This window comes from Catharus ustulatus, chromosome 1, assembly GCF_009819885.2.
Source record: "Catharus ustulatus isolate bCatUst1 chromosome 1, bCatUst1.pri.v2, whole genome shotgun sequence".
NCBI classification, from domain to species: Eukaryota; Metazoa; Chordata; class Aves; order Passeriformes; family Turdidae; genus Catharus; species Catharus ustulatus.
Window position 1 is genome coordinate 73398124 of NC_046221.1, and position 21457 is coordinate 73419580.

The window sequence follows — 21457 nt, forward strand, 5'->3', positions numbered from 1 at the left end:
AAATGAAGTATCTGGTCATGTTCCTTCAGACAGGTGCCCATAGCCCACCTGGCACCTTTCTGCTACAGTTCTGTGCCATTGGAGATGTGCTCTGTTGCCTGCAGTGCTACCTTAACCTCTGACAGACTGTGACAGAGCATTCGTCATTGCTCCTAATTGTCATTACAATATCCCATATGACATCTTACATCCCTTTATTCATTTAAACCTGACACGGGCTTACACTTCATTGTACAGATGATGATTTTTTTACTGCTCCCCCATGGATTTCTTACTGCTCCTCCTGACATAAGTTGATGTGACCTTCATGGCATAATTTTCAATGGTCACATCCCACAAGCCAGTAACGGGTTGGATGAGAGTCTTTGACTCAGAACTTGAAAAACATCCTCACTGTGGTTGAATGAGTTTTAGCTTCACATGCATGTAAAGCCTTTGCCTTGCTTCCATACATGCCTACATACATACCTTTCTGTGGAAGCAACGTCTCTGATGATAGAGGTACCTTAATCCTGTCCAAGCTCAAATGCAAAAAGCAAGTGCACAAGAGTTGAAAGCAAGGAGAGACCACCAGGCAGGAGTATAGAAGCTTTCACCATGCATGCAGAGATGGAGTCTGGAGGGAAAACTGACAAGAGATGTGAAGGACAGTAAGAAAAATTTTTTAGGTACAACAGCAAAATGAAGACTAAAGAAAAATCAGGATGATTGGAGAAGGTTCCTGATGATTTGGAAAAGTGAGTAATTTTCAGGAAGGTAAAGGAGGAAAATTGAGGAGACTACAGATCTCTGCAGTCACTGAAAAGGTGTAGTGCAATGCTGCAAGGCATTAAGGGTTAGTACTCCTGATCTGTGTCAAGAAAGACACAGTCTATAAGACAAGATAAGATAGTGCTTAAAATGCCATTTATTGCAGCTAACATTGAAAGTGAAAAGAGGATAATATAGATAATTTTTTCTTGTCACTCACTACAACTACATGGAAGGAGGTGAGGGTTGGCCTCTTCTCCCAGGTAACTAGCAGTAGGAGAAGAGAACATACTCTTAAGCTTCACCAGGGGAGATTAAAGTTGGATATTAGGAAGCAATTCTTCACAGAGAAGGTAATTGGGCATTGGAACGGGCTGCCCAGGGAGGTGGTGGAGCCACTGTCCCTGGAGGTGTTTGAGAAAAGACTGGATATGGCACTCAGTGCCATGGTGAAGTTGACAGGGTGATCTTCAGGTTATAGGTTGGACTTGCTCATCTCAAAGGTCTTTTCCAACCTAGTTGATTCTGTGATTCTGTGATATTCCCTTAGCTGCAGGGAACCCCAAGCTGTGCAGCATTGAAAAGATTACCAGTCAAGGAATGGCATGCAGTGCAAGTCTCATCCATGGAGATAGGTGTTCACTGACACTGGTCTTTAGCACTCATACAGGAATTTTTAAAGAAGAAAATTAATTTCTTCTAAGAAACAGAAGGATGTTCACATGAAAACTTGCTGCTTCACTTTATGATAAGTGCATGGATGCAGAGGGTGCAGTCACTCATGCCAGGTGGGAGCTACCTACAGGTTCCTCCCTTCTGACTTGCACACAAAGTTCATGCTGCAGCCCAGGGCAGTGTGCAGGCCAGCACATGATGGGGAGCCAACCTCCACACTCAGCAAGCTCAGGCCTGTGCCTTCTCCTATCAAGTACTATGTGGGTCACTAACGCCCTGCTGTACAATTGTATTCAAGCTCAAATCCCTGAAGAAGGCTTCCAAGCAAAGCCTCCTGGAAACATTTTGAGACGCGTGAAGGAATAAAACATGATGGTGAAAACCAGCACAGATTTACCAAGGACAAATCTCTCCTGACAAACATCATTGGTGTCTAGGATGTGACATCTTGTTGTATAAGCAAAGGAGAGCAGAGGATATTGTACACCTGGCTTTAGTAAGGCTTTCAGGATGTTCTCTCACAATACACTTGTAGTCACACTGGAGAGCTGAGTAAGCAGGCAATATTTTGTGTGGAAAGTTGTCTGTACTGAGAGAAGCAGCAGGAGCAGGGCTGCTCCAGGACAGTGAGCTGGGCTAAGAGTCAGCCCCCAGGGAGAGCAGTGCCCCCGCTATTGGGTGCCACACCACAATATCTGACCACAGGGAAGCAGAACCCAATGTCAGTAACAGGGTCCATTGACATCCATGGGCACAGCAGGAGGAGAACCACAGCCATGGTCCCATTCCAGAGCCTAGAGTTAGGGAGCAATGAAAGCTGGTTGCTGCCGGTGGAATGGGAGGCTCACTGACCAGGGCACCTGAGCAAGGGAAATAGGACAGACCCTGAAAGGGTGACAGGTCCAACCAAACCTTCAGAACATGAGGCAATATAAATGACAGGGCATGAGCAAAACCAAGTGGGAAGTCTCTGCACAAGTGAGGGCTGCAGTCAGATCCATGGACTACCAGGCAGGTCAATAGTGACAGAGTAGGCTCAAGTTCAAGCCAGGAGATGAGTGCATAAGTTGGTCTCAAGAGGGCCCATGGCCAAGCAGGGCAGGACTGAGGGGAACAGGAGAACAGCTGCTGATGTGGGGTCACTGGGGTAGGGACTGATGGCCCAGGGCAGGGGGTAGCATGGGATCCTGGGCTTTGGGCAGGTGGGAGAGGTCCTATGGAAATTCAAGGCCACTGAGGGCTTCTGGTGCCTTCAGGGCTTGGACCAGCAGCCTCCCCTCGGAGGCCAGTGTACCCTTGCTCCTTATGAGACCTGTGCTTGGGAGGGACACTCTTCAGAGTGACTCAGTGGCTGTGGGGTGTTAGGGGGCTGTTTCAGGAGCAGAGCTAGGACAGAGGCAGTAGATAGGAAATGGACATGGCACGAGAGGTTGGGAACTGAGTGGGATGGTCAGGCCACTCCAACAGGCCCAGAAACTGGTTGGGAACAAGCCAGGAAGGATGGTCTGGCTGGGTGGAGGGGGTTCACTCAGGAGCCTGGCTCTGAGTAATGAGCTTTATGGAGATGAGGAACCGTGTGACCAGAGACCCAGGCTCCTCAGTGCTTGGCAGAGGGCTCAGGGAGGACTGAGCTCACTGTCAGGGATCAGAAAGGGCCAGCTTTTCCCAAGGAGGAGCAAACCAGGAGCCAAGGGGGATGCCACAGCTGGAGCTTACCAGCCAGGGCTCAGCAGCTGAGCAGAGCAGGCCTGGAGATCATGGGCAGTCCAGATCACAAGGCAACGTCATGGCTCTGAGGCAGGTGCAAAGACAATATTGACCACAAAGTCAATTCACACAGCAGAGGTAGGCCCAGGTCCAGTGATCACAAGGCAGGGCCAAGGTCACATTAGGAGTCCTTGGCCAGGAATGGGCACAGCTGTGTTTGGACTGCAGACTGACACATCACTGATGTAATACAGACGGGAACTGAAAGTCCAGCACATACCTTACAGCTCCTGGGGTCACAGATGTGGGAGAGGCTCCAGGTATGGCTGAGCAGGACTATTGCAAATTCATTAGGGCACTCAGAGCTCTGTCATACACTTATGAGCAACAGAGATGGGCCTGGAGACAAGGCTGCAAGGTTACTGAGGTCTGTCAGGAGGTAGAACTGGAGACTGGAATCTGCAGTGTACTTCAGTGCTACGTCTAGGCTGGAACAGGCTTCTGTTGTGGGCAACAACTTTGACCTGGGGAGTTTCACTTAATTTTTTGCTGATTAACATTAAATTTTTGTTGTTTATTTGGGAGTTGATGAAATCAATGTAATGAATTATGACACAAACAGACCCTTTATCCTGCTTCTCCACATTTCACTTCAATACAAAGTCTCCTCTTATGCTTACTAGTTTCAGCTTCCTTGTTACATTTGGTGCTCCCCAGTCCCTTTGGTGAAGCAGCAAGCAATGGCAGAGGTTATGATTGGTGCATAACTCTTCATGTCTGCCAGATGTTGCCAGATGTCACTTTTATCCTGTGCTCTAGTCTGCTTCAGGAGCTGCAGTTCCACAGAGATGTCCTTGCTTAGCATCAGCGACCATAGGCTGCAGTCCCTCTGGAGTGTCACTGCCCTGGCATGAGTTGCCTGTGGCTCCAGTGTCCCAGAGGTGACTCCTAAGAGTGTGCCTTCAGCTGTGCTCTTAGTAATATCCCCTTCGTATTAATATCCCCATGTCTTGTCTCTTTTATTTCTCCAAACACACCTCTCACATGTCTCTCTCCACTCTTTCTTAATTACACTTGAGCAGAGGTGCTGTATGCTCCTCTGACCGGAGATTTGGCATACAATAAGTTCTTTTCATTCACTGCAGGGTCTGCTGCAACTGGCCAAGGACAGTTTGTGTCTTCCTGTCACAAATGGTGCCAGTGCCCAATAAAGGCTCCATGTGCAGAGAGTATTGGGGAAATCTCCTGCTGAAGCTGTTTGTGCTCTCAGAGTCATAACACTGGCTGTTGTCAGTCCTGGAATTTAAATAGCTGCTAATATTTTCTATATATTTATTACCTCTCAATCAATTTGTCTTCCATGGTTTTGTCCAGATACCCTTTAAATCATGTTAAATTTTATCATCTTTTCCATTCTTTGACCATTAATTACATCATTCAGCTGTTTGTTGTCAGCTATGTGTTGGGATTTTTTAACTGCTTTCTACTAATATCTTTTAATGTCATTAAGCTCCTATGTCAGAAGATGTACCGAATAGCCAGCCTCTGTCACTGCCTCCACAACACTCAGGATTACAGAAACCTCTGCTCTTGAGATCATCCCTTTCCTAGGAGTTTGACTGTGTGGATTCAGGGACATGGGAAGCAGCTTCCAAGCCTTGAACCAGGGCATTGTTTGTGGCAGAGCTGTGAGATGCCTCCATGGGGCTCTACACCCCACTCACTAGGGAGAATTTAAGTGGAGTGTCTTGACTGCCCCTTGCTAGTTTTCATGCCTTTGCTTGGCCATGAACCTCAGCAAGATGGACACTGCAAATGTTCATTTTGGACACTAGTAAGGAAATTATTAAAGTGTTTTTTATTGGAAATGACATGAGAGGAGGAAAGGAGAGACCATAGACAATTTCATGTCCCTTCCAGTGGTTGGATTCTGAAACAGCGCAGCATTGAATGGATCATTGAATGGATATGCACAGTGTGCATATCCCATGCATGCAGAGGTTCACTGGTGGTGTGATCTTTATATTTTATAGGTATATTCTGTTTATAATTTCTACTGATGAATAAAAGTATACAGAAAAATGCTGCTTCACTTCAAAATAAAGACAAGGACACGCTGGCAGCATCATCACAGGGTGCCAGTTTGGGACCATCTGTGAGGTTCTCCATTATGATTAGCAGATGAAATTTAGCCCACAACCACATGATAAGTTCAGCACTGTATAGTCCCAGACACCAAGCAGTGCAGCATAACTTAGCTCAAAACTTCACACACTGATCAGCCTGATCCAATCCATTTTTATGCGGTCACTAACTCCTCACTGTGCAACGGTGTTTTGGTTAGGAGCACTACAGACCCTGATTTGTGGATTTAACCTGGAGACTTGATATTTGACCTACCTCATCACCAGAGGCTTATTTGGCAGTCACGGGACTGCAGCGGTAGTGTAGGAAACTGCAGCATTTAATATCATATGGAGAAAGCTCCTGCCCTTCTGGTCTTTTGTCACCTCCTGCACTGGATCCCCTTTCCTTGCCCAGCAGGCCCATCCTTGCTGCTTTTTTGACAGTCCTTTCTCTGCTGTCTCTTTTTCTTATTGATAAATCTTAGCTCACTAGCCACAAGAAACAGAAAGCCCTGCTCTGTGCCAAAGCCTTTCTAGCAGACTTGTAGCTTTCCATTCGATTCAGCATGCTGTGCTTTCTCAAATACCATTTGGGAGCCCAGGACAGCTCTGCCCTGGAGTCCAGGGGCCTTCTCTGCACTTCTAGTGACTGATTACAGCATAATACCTGCAAAATATTGTGCCTTCAGCCATGGATTTGGTTTGCGTAGGAGAGGATAGGCCTCTCTCACAATGCATATATGCAGAGGGATGTGGAACGGTCTCAGCAATTTATATTCCTCAAAGGGCAGGGAAGATATGTCATCTCCAACCCATCCCCAAATGGCATGAGAAGGAAAGGCACACTTAGCTCACACAGCATTTCAAAAGCTGCCCTATGTGTATATCTGGTTTTGTTCCGCAGACCCCTGACAGTGCAGTATATCCAAAACATGACACATAGTGAAAATGGAGTGTGGTGAATGGACAGATAGCAGTTTATTGACATACCAGCTTCAGTGATGCTACCAGGGAGCAACAAGGGCTGCAGAACAATACTCAGACTTTTTGGGAGCTGAGATTCTTATTATTAAACTCTTGCCAGACTTCAGAGCCAGGAAGCAGCAGGCAGAGTTTGCTCTCCTCACGGCTGCTCTTTCCTCATCCCTTTGTAACACCCTCCACACTTGTCTTTTCAGAATTGTTTCCCATGTGAACTGCAGCAGCCCCACTGACCAAGGCAGTGACTTTGCAGCAGGTCCTGCCAGCAATGCACGAGTGCAGTACTGGGCCCAGCCATTGATACAGAGGTGTGGATCTTATTCAACCTTGCTAAATCTGCACTTTAACCTCTTATTTTAACCTCTTTGGAGGATGGCTTCTCTTTCATAAACAAAACAGCTCTATCCATTCTACAGTGTTTGACCATGATATCTTTTCCAGGACACAGACATCTTGAAAAGCCTGTGATATTTCACCAAATAATATTTCTGCCTTTTCTTCAAAAATTACTGGGTTTCAAGCCCAGTGCCACTGGTTTATATTTTCAGTATATTGATCATAAACATCTGTTTGCACAAAATTTAAGAACCAGAACTGGAACTTCTTTAAGCTCCCAGACCTAGTTTTCAGCAGGTATCTCTCTGTCAGAAGACTTGAGGCATCATTTTGTATCTCTAGTGACACCTAATGGTCCAACGTAAAATGAATCAAATAGTTCTGTTCCACAGTGAGGACATTAGGTGGATCTCTCTCATATGTTTTAGGAAACCATTTACCATTTCTTTAATTTTCATTTCATTAGCACTGATTTTCTATAAAATAATCATCAAGCAAAGGAACAATTAAACAAGAGGTATTTTTTACATTCATGTTACGTAATTCAATAAATATTAATTTTATTTTCATTGTACCCAGAAAGTGTAGCATGACAGATGTGTTTGTTTCAGTTTAATAACAGATCTATGATTGTTTATAAACTTTCACTCTCTGCTTCTTTGAACAGTATTTTATGAATCCTGCCTTTTTCTTTCTGTTTTAGTTGTAGCAAAACTCTCTTTACTGCCTTAGGTTTTAAGGGAAGCAGAACATATTATGCACAGTAAACACTGAAATTGCGTAGATAAGAATGCATTTTTACCTGAAAACTTCTGTTAACCATATCTAATCTCTTAAAACTATCTTGGGAAGACCAGTATTTGCAGTTCTTCCATAGGCTTCATAGCAGCCAAGATATATTTCCCTGTAGTCAGCATCATAATTTCAAGTTATATTTAATACTTACCTCTGAAATGTTTGAGACAGCTCCAAATACTGCCAATTGTCTCCCTTTTTAAAGCATTTTTTAAGTACTGTGATTTGTGGCTCTGCACGTGTATGCCAGCAGAAGGGAGATTGCTTCAGTCAGTGATTAACACTAATAAGTCTTTCAATTGGATAAACTGTAACCTGAAGAACCTTCCCCCTAAAGGCTCCAAAATAGGAAATAATGACTCTAGGAGATTATGTTATCAAAAGGCAGTAACAAAGATTTCTTTGCATGGTTCTTGTGGATATTAGACAGATGAAGCAGCCCAGCTTTTAAGAAAAATACTTCTCTCATGTTTTTGAAGTTGCATCTCTTAGGCATCACCTCAATGTATTTATTGAGGGTAACTAGAGGAAATCTTTTTAAACTATCTGGAAATACAGAAGCAGATTTAAAAAGCTGAGTTGTTTGATATGTCATGTGGAGATGAGTGCAAGGTAAAAAAGGGAGCTATAGGGCTTACCTTGCTTAAACTCAGAATTTTAGAAAATAATTTAAACTTTTTAATTACTTCATATATGCACGCATTCTGGTTTTGAAAATAGTATCTAAATCCTAGTCTAAATGCATTCTGTAAATAACCACGACCCACAACATCATATATTTTGGTGCAGTAACCCAGACCAGGTAGAGACAGGTTTAGTTTGCAATGCTTTTATTAGAATAAATAGAAGGACCAACAACTGACATTAACAAAATCAATGACATGTCACAGGAATGAAGGTGGAAAATTGTATCAGTCAGGAAGATGTTGTGTTTGGAGATGATGATTTAAGAAGACATGGTAAACTTTCTGTGTGCCCCCTCAGAACAAGAGACCTTAGCCTTGCAATACATGCAGCACAAGGAAGCAAAAATGCATTACTCAAAGAAGAATTATTTGTTGAAATAATAAATTTTGTCTGCAAGTTGTCCAGGCATCAATTCAAGGATGGTTGCCCAATGAGTTCAACAGAAAGAAACAGAATTATTCTAAAAGCTGTTTTTATTTCAGAGAACTCCTATAGAAAAATCAGAGTCTCAATATCAGTGTCAGAATTTCTCACAAGAATCAAAACACTGGTCCTGAATCTTAAATGGAAAATACTTCTAAGCTACCTCTTGAAGTTCTCATTTATTCTGGGATATAAGTCCTGAGTACTTGTGTAAGCAGAAATATCTGCGCCCAAAGATCTGAAAAGTCACACACTTCTTCTGGAATATCTCCCTAGATATTGAAGGTTTTCCACTTAGAGATAGTGCAGAAACAAGATTTTACTACAATGCTAGAGTAAAGGGGGTCTATTTCTTAGGGGTAGGCAAGCAATATTTCCAGCCCTTTTTCTCCTTAGGGAGAACAATATCTACCAAACAGGAGGATCATGTCACTTGGATTGTGTTTGATCAAGAAAAGGAATGGGTGGTCAGCCCTAAATTCTACATACTCAGAGGAATGTTGGATGTCTCCAGTCACAACCTCTGAGCCACCTGCCTCAGTGCCCTCTTCATTGACTTCCATGTATGCCTCATGGATGGCCTCAGATAGCCTCAGGCTCTCTGCTGAAGAGATGCCAGAGAGGTTGGCCAAGGGGCTGAACAGGTCGGTCATACCCAGGGATGTCAAGACAGATGTGAGGTTATATTTCTCCACAATCTTCATGCGTGGGAGGTACACTTTCACCCTCTTCCTCTCCATCACCTTGGGACTGGTCCACTCCAAGAGTTTTTGATAGCTGATTTTGTTCTCAAGCTGCAAAGAGAGGCAGGGAATGAAATGTCTGAGACAGAAGTTCAAAGGCCTTAAAAGCTGTGTTTTTACCACCTGTTACTGGCTTTCCCCCATTTACTTTATGCACACAATAGAACTGATACTTTTTCTTGTGCTTGTTTATCTTGTATGCTTACTCCTGGCTATGGAGCCTATATCATCTGTCTGTCTTGAGAAAGTTCCTCAAACCTTTTTCATCTGAAAATTTCTTCATCAGCTTAATTTTTTTTTTTTTTGTAAAAATACAGTTTTTGAAAACAACAAATCAAGTTGGCCCTAAAACTGTTCCTCTTGGAAGATATTTTATTGATCCCTTTCTGCAACTTTATTCCTTTCTAATGTTACTTTTCTCATTTTCATTTTAATCAGATCCTGGAATGCTTTCTTCATCACTTTCATATTTTATTTCCCCTAGGATAAACTTTTTTTCTTTAGCAAACATTTAAAATAATTCACAGTGATAAAAATCCTGCTACCTTGCCTGCTTCTGATACCTGATGGAGATTGGTGCATATAGCAACATCTTCATCTGCAGGGCTGCAGCAGCACTACACTGCTTTACTTAGATTTTATAAAACTGAGCTCAGGACTCTCCTGAGAGGCTCTGCTTGAGCACCTGGGCAGATTTGGTGCTTCCATGCCAGCCTAGCATGTCTGTGGGGTAGGCAGCAGGAATGTCAATGGACAGCCAAAGGTCTGACAGCAGCCAAGCCCCACTGAAGGCATAACTCTTCTGCTTGCCCTGCCAGGGTCATACCTGTGCCAGACCAGAGATGTCATCAGGCAGCAGCACCAACAGGCTCACATCTCCACTGGCATATGGAAGCTCCAGGATCTTAATTTTGTCTTCAGCCACTCTTCCCACTTTGAAGGTGTTGTTCTGACGCATCATTTGCACGGGTTTGCTCTCTTCCTACAAAAACAAAAATGTGAAATGTGATGCAGAAGCAATTTTTCTTTGGTCAGACAAACGTGCAAGCCCTTTGAAAGGACAGGACTCGATCTTCAATCATACTGCCTTTGGAGAAGAGCTGTGTCTCCATTTTCCACTCTTGCCTGCTTGTGTGCCCTGGAAACCCGGTCAGACACAGATCTTGCAAAAAATAATTGGATTTAGGTCTAGGCACTGGCAATGAGGGACTCAGCTATGGCAGGTATTTGTAATACCCAGACCTCTGGTTGTGTGTGAGCCAACAGCTGCCCTGGCCAGAAGGATGTTCATGCCCTCCTACCTCAGTCACGTTGAAAGGCTCTTCCCGAGTGTATTCTTCTTTAAATGCACTTTTCCATATCCCTTTGAAGAAAATGACATTCACAAAGACCAGCGCAGTATTGAGATCGACAGAGTCTGACACAATAAGGTCTTGGATCCGTCCTTTAAGAAAGAGACAGGGCAGAGTAAGATACAGTTCCTCTGGTGTGCACAAATCTCTGTGATGTTGGGGTGGGGCTGAGGGTGGGGGTGAGGGTGGGGGTTCCTGCTTTGTGGAGTTTCATTTTCATAGCAATGAGCTTATTTATCCCACCTTTTCTAGAGATTGTGAGGGAGGACAAGGATATAGTTTATGGTGGGTGGGGGAAAATAGGTGTTACCCATTTTTCAGTCCTTACCATCTGTCTCTTTCTCCACCCAAGAATTGATGAGCTGTCTTGCTTCCTCTGCAGCTGTTTTGAAGTCAACTTCTTCCAGCTCTGCTCTGTAGAATTTCTTTACACACTTTATGTATTCCTGTAAGCAGAAGGGTTACAGTTGTCAGACTGATGAGAACTTGGAATTATATGGATGTGTAAAGCAAGACTGTGAAATAAAGCACAGTGGTTTAAGGAGCAGTGGATGTTTATTCCTGGATTTGAACATGTCAGGCCCTGAACATATCAGTCACATCTGTCTTCTGTAACTGAATCTTAAAGCTGTACAAGAAAGACTGCTTCACATATATAGGTCTGGCATTTTTTGATGAGTCAGGATTCTAAGTTAAAATTTTGGTACGTTTCCTTTGTTTTACCAAAACAGTTTCAGTTTAACAAACATTTCTAAAACAATGTTTGTCTCCTTCTCTTTGTGTTCAGTCTTTACCTTGAATATTGTGTTCTCACATTCTTAGATTTCAAAAGCAAAGCTTCCTTTCAGTAGGAAAACTGAAAATTTCAGTTTTCATTATTTCAAGTAATAAAGTTTATTTGATGTCCCTTAAAAGTTACATTTTTCATTAAAGCCGTTTTTCTAGTAAATTAACAGCAATCTTGATTACTCCCTATGATTTGTAACATCAGCATATTTTGTGCCATTGTACTTTTTGCCTTCATCTAACAGGCACAGAAAGGTCCAAACTCATTCTGTACCAGTTCCCCTCATGGCTCACAAGCACCTCTTCATCAACAGAGAGTGGGCTACTGTTGGTGGTGCATCTCTAGGGCAGAGTCACAGGGGACTTAGAGGAAATCTCGTGGAAGTCAGTTCACAATATAACTCACCTCAAGAATAGGGTATGTTTTTTCGATATAGAGTCTGTCACCAATCCTGAGCGAGTAAGTAGCATTTTGCCTGCTGATGTCTGAGAGAAGATCCTTGAACGATTTGTGGATGTACTCAGCAGTGCCACACTGAGGTGATGACATGAAAAAAGAAGACAGATTGCATAAGGAAAAAACATCCTAAAGTATTGTCCCTTTCAGTTTAGAGTGGTGCCATAGAGCAGTCTTCCCCCACAGACTGTCACATTTGGGACAACCAGTGCTGTGGTGGTGGTGCATTGAACTGGCAAGTCCATCCTTGTCAAGACAAGTCCCCTGAAATGTGCTTTTTGAAAGATGCAGCTGTGTTCCTGTCACTGAGACTTCTGGGCTCTTCTCTGCTCAGCATCTTCCTGCCCAGCTGCAAATCAAGCTGCTGTACCCTGGCTCTAGGTACTGAGCCCTGTTCAGTCATCCCCCGGCAGCACTTCCCTGGAAGACACCCTGGTGCCCAAAGCATTCTCCCCACACCATTACTTGTTCTGGTGCAAGATAGGTAACCTCCTGTCTTTCTATGTTTGTTAAAAACCAGGTGAATCACACCCTCCTTCCCTCCCTCCACAGATCCCCTTGGTTTGAGGCCATCAATATAGTTTTTGTCAGGGTCTGAAACTGCCAGGAGGAGAGGCAGAAAAGTTCGACTTTTGTTCTGAGGAGAAAATAAGACAGAAAAGAAGACTAAGTTATTTCTCTACCTGGAAGTCAGAAATGTCTTTGTCTCCTGTAGCATTGTCAAAGTGAAGAACCTGCAAGAGAAAATACCAGTGATAGAAAATGAGAAGTATGACCCAAAAAAATGTGAATTCAAGATTTACATATGCTGCTTGTGTAAAAAAACCTGTTGTCTCAGAAAAAAAGAGATGCTGAGGAAATAGACTAACTAAAAATTTACAGGTGAGCTTGCAACTGATCTATGCCCTCTGTGACCCTCTTGGAAACTGTAAATACTACTCTTTGCTTAGATGATATTTTTTTCTAGTGAGTGTCTAGAAATTAATTGAGTTGCATATTACGTATTGCTAAAAATACTGTCTTCCTGTCTTTCTGGGGTTTATCTTTTATATATGTTTGAAAAGGAAATCCGATTACATTATTTGGAACTTGTTGGAATTTCAAAATCATAAAATTGCCTGACTGGTAATCTATTTTGCTATTGTCCCTCAGATTTTTTTATGCTTAAGTCAACTCCCTGTTATATTGAAAATATACACCTTTTTCATCAGTATTTTTTATATATAATTATTGATTCAGTTCCCCATTTGGTGACTTTGGCTTAGTTCTTCTGCAGTGAAACAGGTGAGAACCTTGTCAGTGGATACTACTTTTCAGTGATGCTCCTTAGAAGGAACAAGTAGCACAAGCAGAGGACATGGGTAACTTACCTTCTCCATCTGGGATTGGGTCCTACCCCTGGCTCCCATATACACCAGGGCCAGGGTTGAAAGCATGCTCAGGGAGGAAAAGAGCACGTTGTCATTGCTGCGGTGAATTTTCACCTCTTTGAATACATCAAAACAAAATTCTGCGTTTGCTGCACTGATGGAGCCCATTGTGAAATCCCTGTTGTCTGAAGGAAACAGAAAGAGTCTGACTTACTGTGGTGAAATAGATAAATTGTAATGCAAAAAATTCAGTGCACATGAATCGCAAACTTAGTGCACCATATTTTTCCAGCAAACAGAATCCAGTGGTGTGGATTTAAAAGGCAGACATGCTTTTGGATTCATGAGCAATCCAACTGCTTGACATCTGCCAACTGTGCATAGGCTGGTGAAAGAAGAAAACACAGACTGGAAAATACAGTACTTTGAAGTCTAATGCAACAGTATAGTGTTTATGTCACTTATAACTTAAGGTCTCAAGGCTCTTCACGCAATTTGTTTCCCTGTGCAGTTGCTAGAGAACAAAATCCAGGGCACTCTGCCATATGTGTCACAGTCCCTATGGAATCAACATCTTCATGGAACAGTCATCTCTTAATGTGAGAAAATTTGAACAACAATGCATCTAACTGTTCCCCTGACTGTATAGGTGATACAAGGTAGAATTTTTTCTTATTTACCTATTCTGCTTACTATTATATTTTAGGCTCTGTTTATGTTATTGGTGAGGAAACAGATTCATGAAGCAAATCCTTGGGGGGATTTTTGTTGTCATTTATCTTTGATAATTTAGCTATTAAAAGATAACACAGAGCTGTAGAATGATGGCATCATTTGAACATTCTGCACTCCTTGATTTCATTCAGAGAATATCTTACATAACCCCTGGAATTTAAACAAATTCAATTTTGCTTTTAATATTAAATGCAAAGTTAAAGCAGTAGGGGAAGAAGGAAGAAAGTCTGTTGTAACTTATCACCAGATTTTCAATGTGGAAGAGTTAGTAAACAAAACTATAGTTCATAAATACAAATACTTTGACTTTATGCATGGCAGACTGTGAAACAGCAAAATAATACAGAAGATACATCTGCAGGTAGATAAGGTTTCTGCAGAAGGCATCCTGTGATAATTAGCTTCTTCAGCTGATATTGAAGGCCACAAACATGAGGTTCCATCAATACAATTATAAGTATTGTAAAAGATAGTTGGTTTTATCCTGCAGATTAGAGCTTAAATGATAATTGAAAGAAATGCTTACCTTATCAGACTCACCAGGTAAAGGTATAGCACAGCTTCTCAGCTGTACTTGGGGCAGACTTGACAAACCCCTTGGAATATATCTTGTGCTGCTTTGTGACACGCCCCATGCTGTCTCTTCTGTGTTTACCCAATAAAATGATGGATAGAGCTCTATGTCAGACACGCACTTTTACTTGGACTGAATCCACTCTTTGAAACAAAAAAAAAAGGGGGGGGGAAAGAAAGAAAAAAAAAACCTGAATGAAAGGATTTTAACATAAATTTTCCTAAAAGGAAAATTTATTCCTCATAACACATGAAACCTTGCAGAAAAGACAGGAGAATATTAATATGACTGAAGTAAAAATAATGATAAAAGCTATTAGTTGGAACTTGAATAGTAAGTATGATTTGGTTATAGCAGCAAATAGTGTAACATAACTTGTGAAAATAAAACAAAACAGAATGGTGAGGAATTCAGTCTTGCAGAATGTCTGTAAGGAATTTTGTCTTATTTTTCTTAATGTTCCTCTGTCTTGGATAGTGACAGGCCAGGTTCATCTCAGAGTTACCATTCTGTGAACAAATTTTGGTAAGATAAGCATATGCAAGGACATGTTTATTGCAACTTTTCTCCCCTTATTGGCTGGATTACCAGTATCACCAGTCTTTCTTCCCACCAGAATCCATAGCTCTTCCTAAGGAATGGAGAAAATTTACCACCAAGGAATGCAAGAAAGAGCATATCCTTTCAATGTTTATTGCCAAATTTAACAAAATTGAAGTAGATTTTTCTGCAAGAAGTTATATGTATTTGCCTGTTGTCCCTTGCTGCATTGTAAAAGACCACAGACATAGTGTTTTACAGAGCACACTTTTTCATTCCAGAACAATCTAGCTCAAGGAACTCAGATATAGTCACAGTCTGTGCAGCACATCAGTGGAACAAAACCTCGTGGGAATATAAGTTAATTTCAAAAGCAATTTCAGTGCATCTATACAGGGAAGAATTACAAATAAATGTGTTGGGGAAAGAGAAGCTGAGAAAATAAGAAAGACAGTGTTTCTGTAACTTTTTAAATTCAGGCATCAGAATATTTAGATCCAAGTCAGATGCTACCAGAAAAGGATTTGAAGTCACTGCTATAATTTTGAAGGGCAGTTTAAGGTATGCTGTTCTTTTCCACAGGTCACAGCACCAGATGCTGGGTTCAAAATGTGCCTTTTGTACATACAGAGACCATTCTTGTAAGACCATTCTTACATTTTTCCACAAGCAACTTCATGGCACATCAGCTGAACAAACCAGCTGAAGAAACATTCATGGTCTGCAAGACAGTCATAATATACAATAGGAAGCAGAAAGCAGTTGCATAATTCCTTTGAAATAAAAGAATGGACAGACAATAAAAGAAACTGCTTTGACCTCTTAAATGCCACATAATTTAAAAACAGAAATCCAAAGTCAATACACAAAATGGCTCTAAAATTGTCTAAAACAATTTATACTTCAAGAGAGTAGAGGTGGACTTTTTAACCCTTTTAGTTGTCTGTGCAAGAGGAAAGCCTCGGAATCATCCCTGCCTTTCTCTCTAGTACAGTTCTTCATAGTCCCATTCAGCTGATGCTTCTCATGCAATAGAAGCCTCGAAGGGCTCGGTCTGGACTGGTGCATTTACATCACACTGGTACTTTATATGGTACAGTGTATGGTCCAGGCCAGACTACTATAACACTTGTTAGGCAGCAACAGGGCTTTTGAGGAAAGATCTTTAGACCTTGATGTGCATGGGTGGCTCATCACTGCAGATCTACTGCAAAGAGAATGAGGTATTCTCTCACAGGAGCAGTGTGTTAACTGGTCACTATTGTGAGTCCCATTTGGGTTAAAAGGGTCCCACCTTGATGGAGGATAACAGGTCAAATGAGTGCATGTGCATGTGCTTGTGTAGGGTGAACCTTTAACCACGCAGCTGGGAGTGCTTCCCAGTGCTTCCCAGACTGCAAGCTGTTCCTGCAGCTGCTGCTCTTTCTGCCTTTCTGTCTTGAGACTGCCTTGTTTCTGACTGCCTTTTACACTCGTGGCCATGGTCCCTTGCAATACACTTGACAGCTCAGAAGACAAAGGATTAGCCAGTATGTTTGTCCCTGTCACTTCTAATGTTTGAATGTGCCTTGAGCCTTTTTCCTTGACAATCGAATTGTCTAGTGGTGTGCTTCGACTTCACCATGTGTGAGCCACCTTGGCACTTGTGCACCATCTACCGGAATCACATTTGGATCATCATAGACAGCCTGTAACTTGGTAGCTACAAAGACGTCCCGTGAGTTGGTACAAATGCTTTGTAACAACCAAATCACAGCATTAGTGTTGTTAGCAAAATATTTCTAAGTTGAATATATTAATTAATGAAAAGCATTGTTTGATTCATAGTAGAGAAGAGGCAGTCTGTGCTTGAAAAGTATGTTGATACACAGCCCATGTTACTGTTTTGTTAGTATTTCTATTTTTTGTTGGTCAAATGAATGATAAATGTAAAGCAAGTTGCAGAAGCAACTACACTGTTCCATAAGTAACAATCTTGATTATGATCGGCTATCAGCACAGAATTGTAAGAATTTGAGAAGCAGTGCCTAGTAAACTGGGCAACTTTAGATCTGTCATGGAGTCCAGTGAGGTTAAGCAAACCTTCCTGCCATTGGAATGCTTCCTCAGAGAAAAGATAATGTATTGCTCTGTCCAGCACAGCTGTGTAATGCAGCACAAACACAAAAGGATGTGTTTATCCACATATCCTTGTTTGACAATGCTTGTCCCAAGAAAAAGGTCAGCTAAGGCTCAGTTGCCCTTTCCTCTGCCAGGCACTTCATTGTGGAGCTGTCCCTAAACCAACAGACTCTTGGACATTTGGACCTTTACAAAAGGATATGAAGTCCAGGTCAGCTCACAGACCAAAGCCTCTCATCCAATCCCAACATCCCACGCAGAGCTCAAGATTTAGTTTGCATCCATGCTGCTGTTCTTTTGTCAATGGGAAGGAGTATTTTGATTGCTTCATGTTTGTCTTGCTCAGAGTGAGTGCCAGTGATTGTTCGGTTAGGTGCCACTGCAGTTCTTGGTGCTGTAGCTAATCAGTGATGGTTTCCCTCTCATTTGTCCTGTAGGACCATGTTCTACCCCCAGTCTGAAGAAACTTTAGGTGTCTGGTCAAGCTCCTTCAGACAGGAGCTCTTAGCCCAGCTGGTATCTTTCATTGGCAGCCCTGTGCCATCCTGAAATGTTGGGCACCTTTGCTTGTAGTGCTGCCTTGGTCACTCACAGGCTGTGACAGAGCTGTGCATACCTCGGTGTTGGTAAAGTGAATTTCTCCAGAGAAGGCATCTTCAGAAGGATCCCATAAAGGATTTGGTCACAAGTCACTCACCGGTGCACACAACATCCGGGGTCTGCAGCTGGACAGGTTCTGGACCAGCACACACAGCTGTCCCTTTATCAGTCAGCACAGCACACGTGAAGTCCCTTATTCATCCCTCAAGTCCATGGAATCAGCCAGCAGCCAGGGTGATGCCGTGTATGGCCTTATTCACTGGTTCCTAAAGAGGCAGCAGGGTAACAAGGGCCTTACAACCAGCATAGACACAGGGCAGGAAAGATGAGAGCTTAGTTACCACCATCCCTCCCCACAGAGATGCCTGTTTGTGGCAGCCTGTGACTAACACTGCCCATGTCACCATGCCTGTTATGTTACCTCCATCACTCACTGCAAGTCTGCCCAGTGTGTTTTTTACTCTCAGGAAAAATAGCATTTTTCTTTTGCACAAAATAGCATAAATCAATCTCTTGGTTTGTTTCAACACAGACATCCTACCACAAAGCCTTCCTCTCCTCTGAATAGCAGCCTACTGAGACTCTTGACAGTATTCCTGACATGTCTCCTTCAGGAAAAGACTGCTGCAGAAAAGGAGAAATGTCACCACACAAGGGTCCGTGCAATCATGTTGGCTTTACAAAAAAGAACTGGGAGGCCTGGCAGACACCAAGTTGACCGTGAGTCAGCAATGTGTCCTTGTGGCAAAGAAAGCAGCACAAGGGGATGCCTTAGAAAAAGCACTGCCAGCAGGTAAAGGGAGCCTTTCCTGCCCCTCTACTCAACAGTGGTGGGACAATAGATGGAATGCTCTGTCTGGCTCTGAGCTTTCCATTACATGGGGATGTACTGGAGCAGGACCAGAGAAGATGATTAAGTGATTAAAGTGCCTGTCCTGAGAAGAGAGGCTCAGAGAACATGGCACTTGTTACCCTGGAGAGGAGAAAGCACAGGGGGATCTTATCCATGTGCATAACCTTCTTAATGGGAGGGTAAAAGGAACTAGACTTTCTCTTGTGAACAGGCAAGAGAGAAGGGAAACAACCTGAAATAGCAAAAATTACATTTAAACATAAGAAAATACATTTTCTTTTGTATAGGGAGGTAAATCCAGGTTACCCAAAGAGGCTGTGGAGTCTCCATCCTTGGAAATATTCAAAACCAGAAGGACATGATCCTAAGCAACCTACTGTAGCTGACCCTGATTGAAAGGGGGAGCTTGAAATAGAAAATCAGCAGAGGTCACTTCTAGTCTCAGCTGTTCTCTGCTTGCATATTGTATCTAGAGGAAGATGGAGACAGGAGAGTTATTGCACATTAATGTGCAAAGAAAGTACAGTGGTGTGGATGAGGCACTTGAATGGGAGTGTATGGCATGTTTCACAGACAAGTATTGTTCCCATGCTGTACAGAGAGAAATGTCGCCTCACAGCGGCAGAACCTTGGATGCCTCTTTGTGCAATTTGTACCACTAGATGCAGAAGGTTTCAGATTTTGTCTTGTTACCTGCTAAGCCTTATTTCTGGAACTGCACAGCAGTCTGTAAGAGAAAAAGGGTCTTCAGCTCTTCAGAAAACCCTTTGGAAGGCTGTGACAAAAATGCCAGTGGCAATAAGGACATTTTCAAGGTTTATTTATTTTTGCCTTTTTCGTTAAAAACTTCTAGAGCATTTTAATATTGTCAAAAGCAAATATTAAAGCAAGTTACAGGTTTAGTACAGTATTTCTGAATTTCTGCTTTTTACTGTCTCCTGTCTTTTCTTTTTGGAAAGGTGAAGCTTTGTACCTGCCTCTAAGTCTCATGACCTCTTTGCTTTTTTCCCATTCCTTCATTTTGACCATTATTGTTGTTCAGGGAACAGCATTGGTCATTGAGGCATATCTCTGTACTTTAACCACTTTCCAGTTTAATAACCATAGGAGGGAATCTTTTCAAATGTAACCCTTTTGAAGTCTTCTTATTGTTTAAGTGTACAGGTTTTTAAATTTAACAGACTGGATCAAGTGCTTCTGGCTACAAGAGATGCAGAAAGTGATTTAACTGCTTATGGCAAGCCTTGAGATGTTGAAATTTTGCATCTCCTGGAAAAATAATTTAAATGTACTTGGTGAAATAGCTGTGTTTACCACTGAAAAACAACTGAGTCTATATTACAAACATCCTGATGATATTCAAATAATGTGGATGTCAGGCAGGTAGCACCACCTTCTTTCCTCTCCTGATTTTATCATGCCACACTATATGTTAATGTGGAAATAGAATAATAGGATGTACTGAGTTGGAAGGGACCCACCAGGATCATGAAGTCCAGCTTCTGGCCCTGCACACAACAGCCCCAAGAATCACAGCACATACCCAGAACTGTTGTCCAAACACTTCTTGAAGTGTGTCAGGCTGGTGCTATGATCACCTCCCTGGTGAGCCTGTTCCAGCACCCAAACACCCTCTGGGTGAAGAGCCTTTTCCTTGTGTGCCTACCCTGACACAAGTTCCTGATACTCCTTCAAGGCCTGTCACCAGAGAGGAGACAAGTTTCTGGTCCTCTGCTTCCCCAACTTAGGAAGCTGGAACTGCAATGAGGTATCCCCTCAATCTCTTCTTCTCCAGGCTGAACAAACCAAGATCTCAGCTGCTTCTTCTATTGCTTCCTCCTAAGGCTCTTTACCATCCTCGTGGCCCTCCTTTGGACGCTCCTCAACAGGTTATTGTCTTTTTTATACTGTGGCTCCCAGAACTGTCCCCAGCACTGGAGGTGAGGCTGCCCCAGCTCAGAGCAGAGCAGGACAATCCCCTCCCTTGCCCAGCTGGCCATGCTGTGCCTGATGCCCCCCAGGACAGGGTTGGCTCTCCTGGCTGCCAGGGCACTGCTGCCTCATGTCCAACTTGACATCAACCAGGACCCCCAGGTGCCTTTCTGTGGGGCTGCTCTCCAGCAGCTTATTGCCCAGTCTGTCTGTACAATCAGGATTTCCCTGTCCCTTATTATTGGAATAGCTGATATTAACAACAGAGTACAGTAATTTCACGAATACAAGCCGCACCAATTTGACCAAAAGTTTGGTGGAAACCCGGAAGTGCGGCTAATATTCGAGGGCGGCTAATATATGAACAATATTCTAAAAGCTGCCAACACGGAAGTGAGAGCCCGCGGCAGCCCCAAGCCAAGCTGGAGCCCGGCCGGCCCCGGCTGAGGTGGGAAAGCCTGGCAGAGGCAGGGCCTGCAGTGTGGGGGTGGGTGGCAGAGCCTGAGCCAGCAGGGCGGGGGCAGGGGGGGCGGCAGAGCCCGGGCCAGCAGGGCGGGGGAGCCCGGGAGAACTGGGGCTAGCAGTGCAGGGGAGCATGGCAGAAGCAGGAAGGCCGGCCGGGTGGGGCTGCCTGGCAGCGGGGGAAGCCCAGCAGAATTGGGGCCAGCAGCGTGGGGGAGCCCGGCGGTGCGGGGGCCTGCAGTGCCGGCCAGGGCGAGCAAACGCGGCGGCGGTGCAGACGGGAGGGGGCGGCCGGCGAGCTTGGCGGCGGCCGCCCCGCCGGCAGAGCCCGGCAGCGGCGGCAGCCCTGCCGCCTGGGCGAGCAAACATGGCGCGGGGCGGGCGGCGTGCCTCACAGCGGCGGCGGCAGCTGGCCTACCGGCAGGACGAGCCAAAGCGGCAGCGAGGCGGTG

The 21457-nt window shown here is 43.6% G+C and overlaps 1 protein-coding gene across 2 annotated transcripts; it reads right to left on the reverse strand.

Moving 5' to 3' along the window:
- Nucleotides 1–8225: 8225 nt before the first annotated feature.
- Nucleotides 8226–14549, reverse strand: LOC116995040 (ovalbumin-related protein Y-like). Of its 2 annotated transcripts, none has more exons than XM_033057331.1 (8): nucleotides 14450–14549; nucleotides 13189–13255; nucleotides 12502–12552; nucleotides 11768–11896; nucleotides 10904–11021; nucleotides 10525–10667; nucleotides 10050–10205; nucleotides 8226–9274 (listed from the first exon to the last, which is right to left on the reverse strand). In XM_033057331.1, the coding sequence occupies exons 2-8, from the start codon at nucleotides 13252–13254 to the stop codon at nucleotides 8873–8875; spliced, it is 1065 nt and encodes a 354-aa protein (XP_032913222.1). In that variant the 5' UTR covers nucleotide 13255; nucleotides 14450–14549; the 3' UTR covers nucleotides 8226–8872. The 2 variants fall into 2 exon arrangements, with proteins under 2 accessions (XP_032913222.1, XP_032913211.1); XM_033057320.1 differs by having other exon boundaries at nucleotides 13189–13373.
- Nucleotides 14550–21457: the final 6908 nt, after the last annotated feature.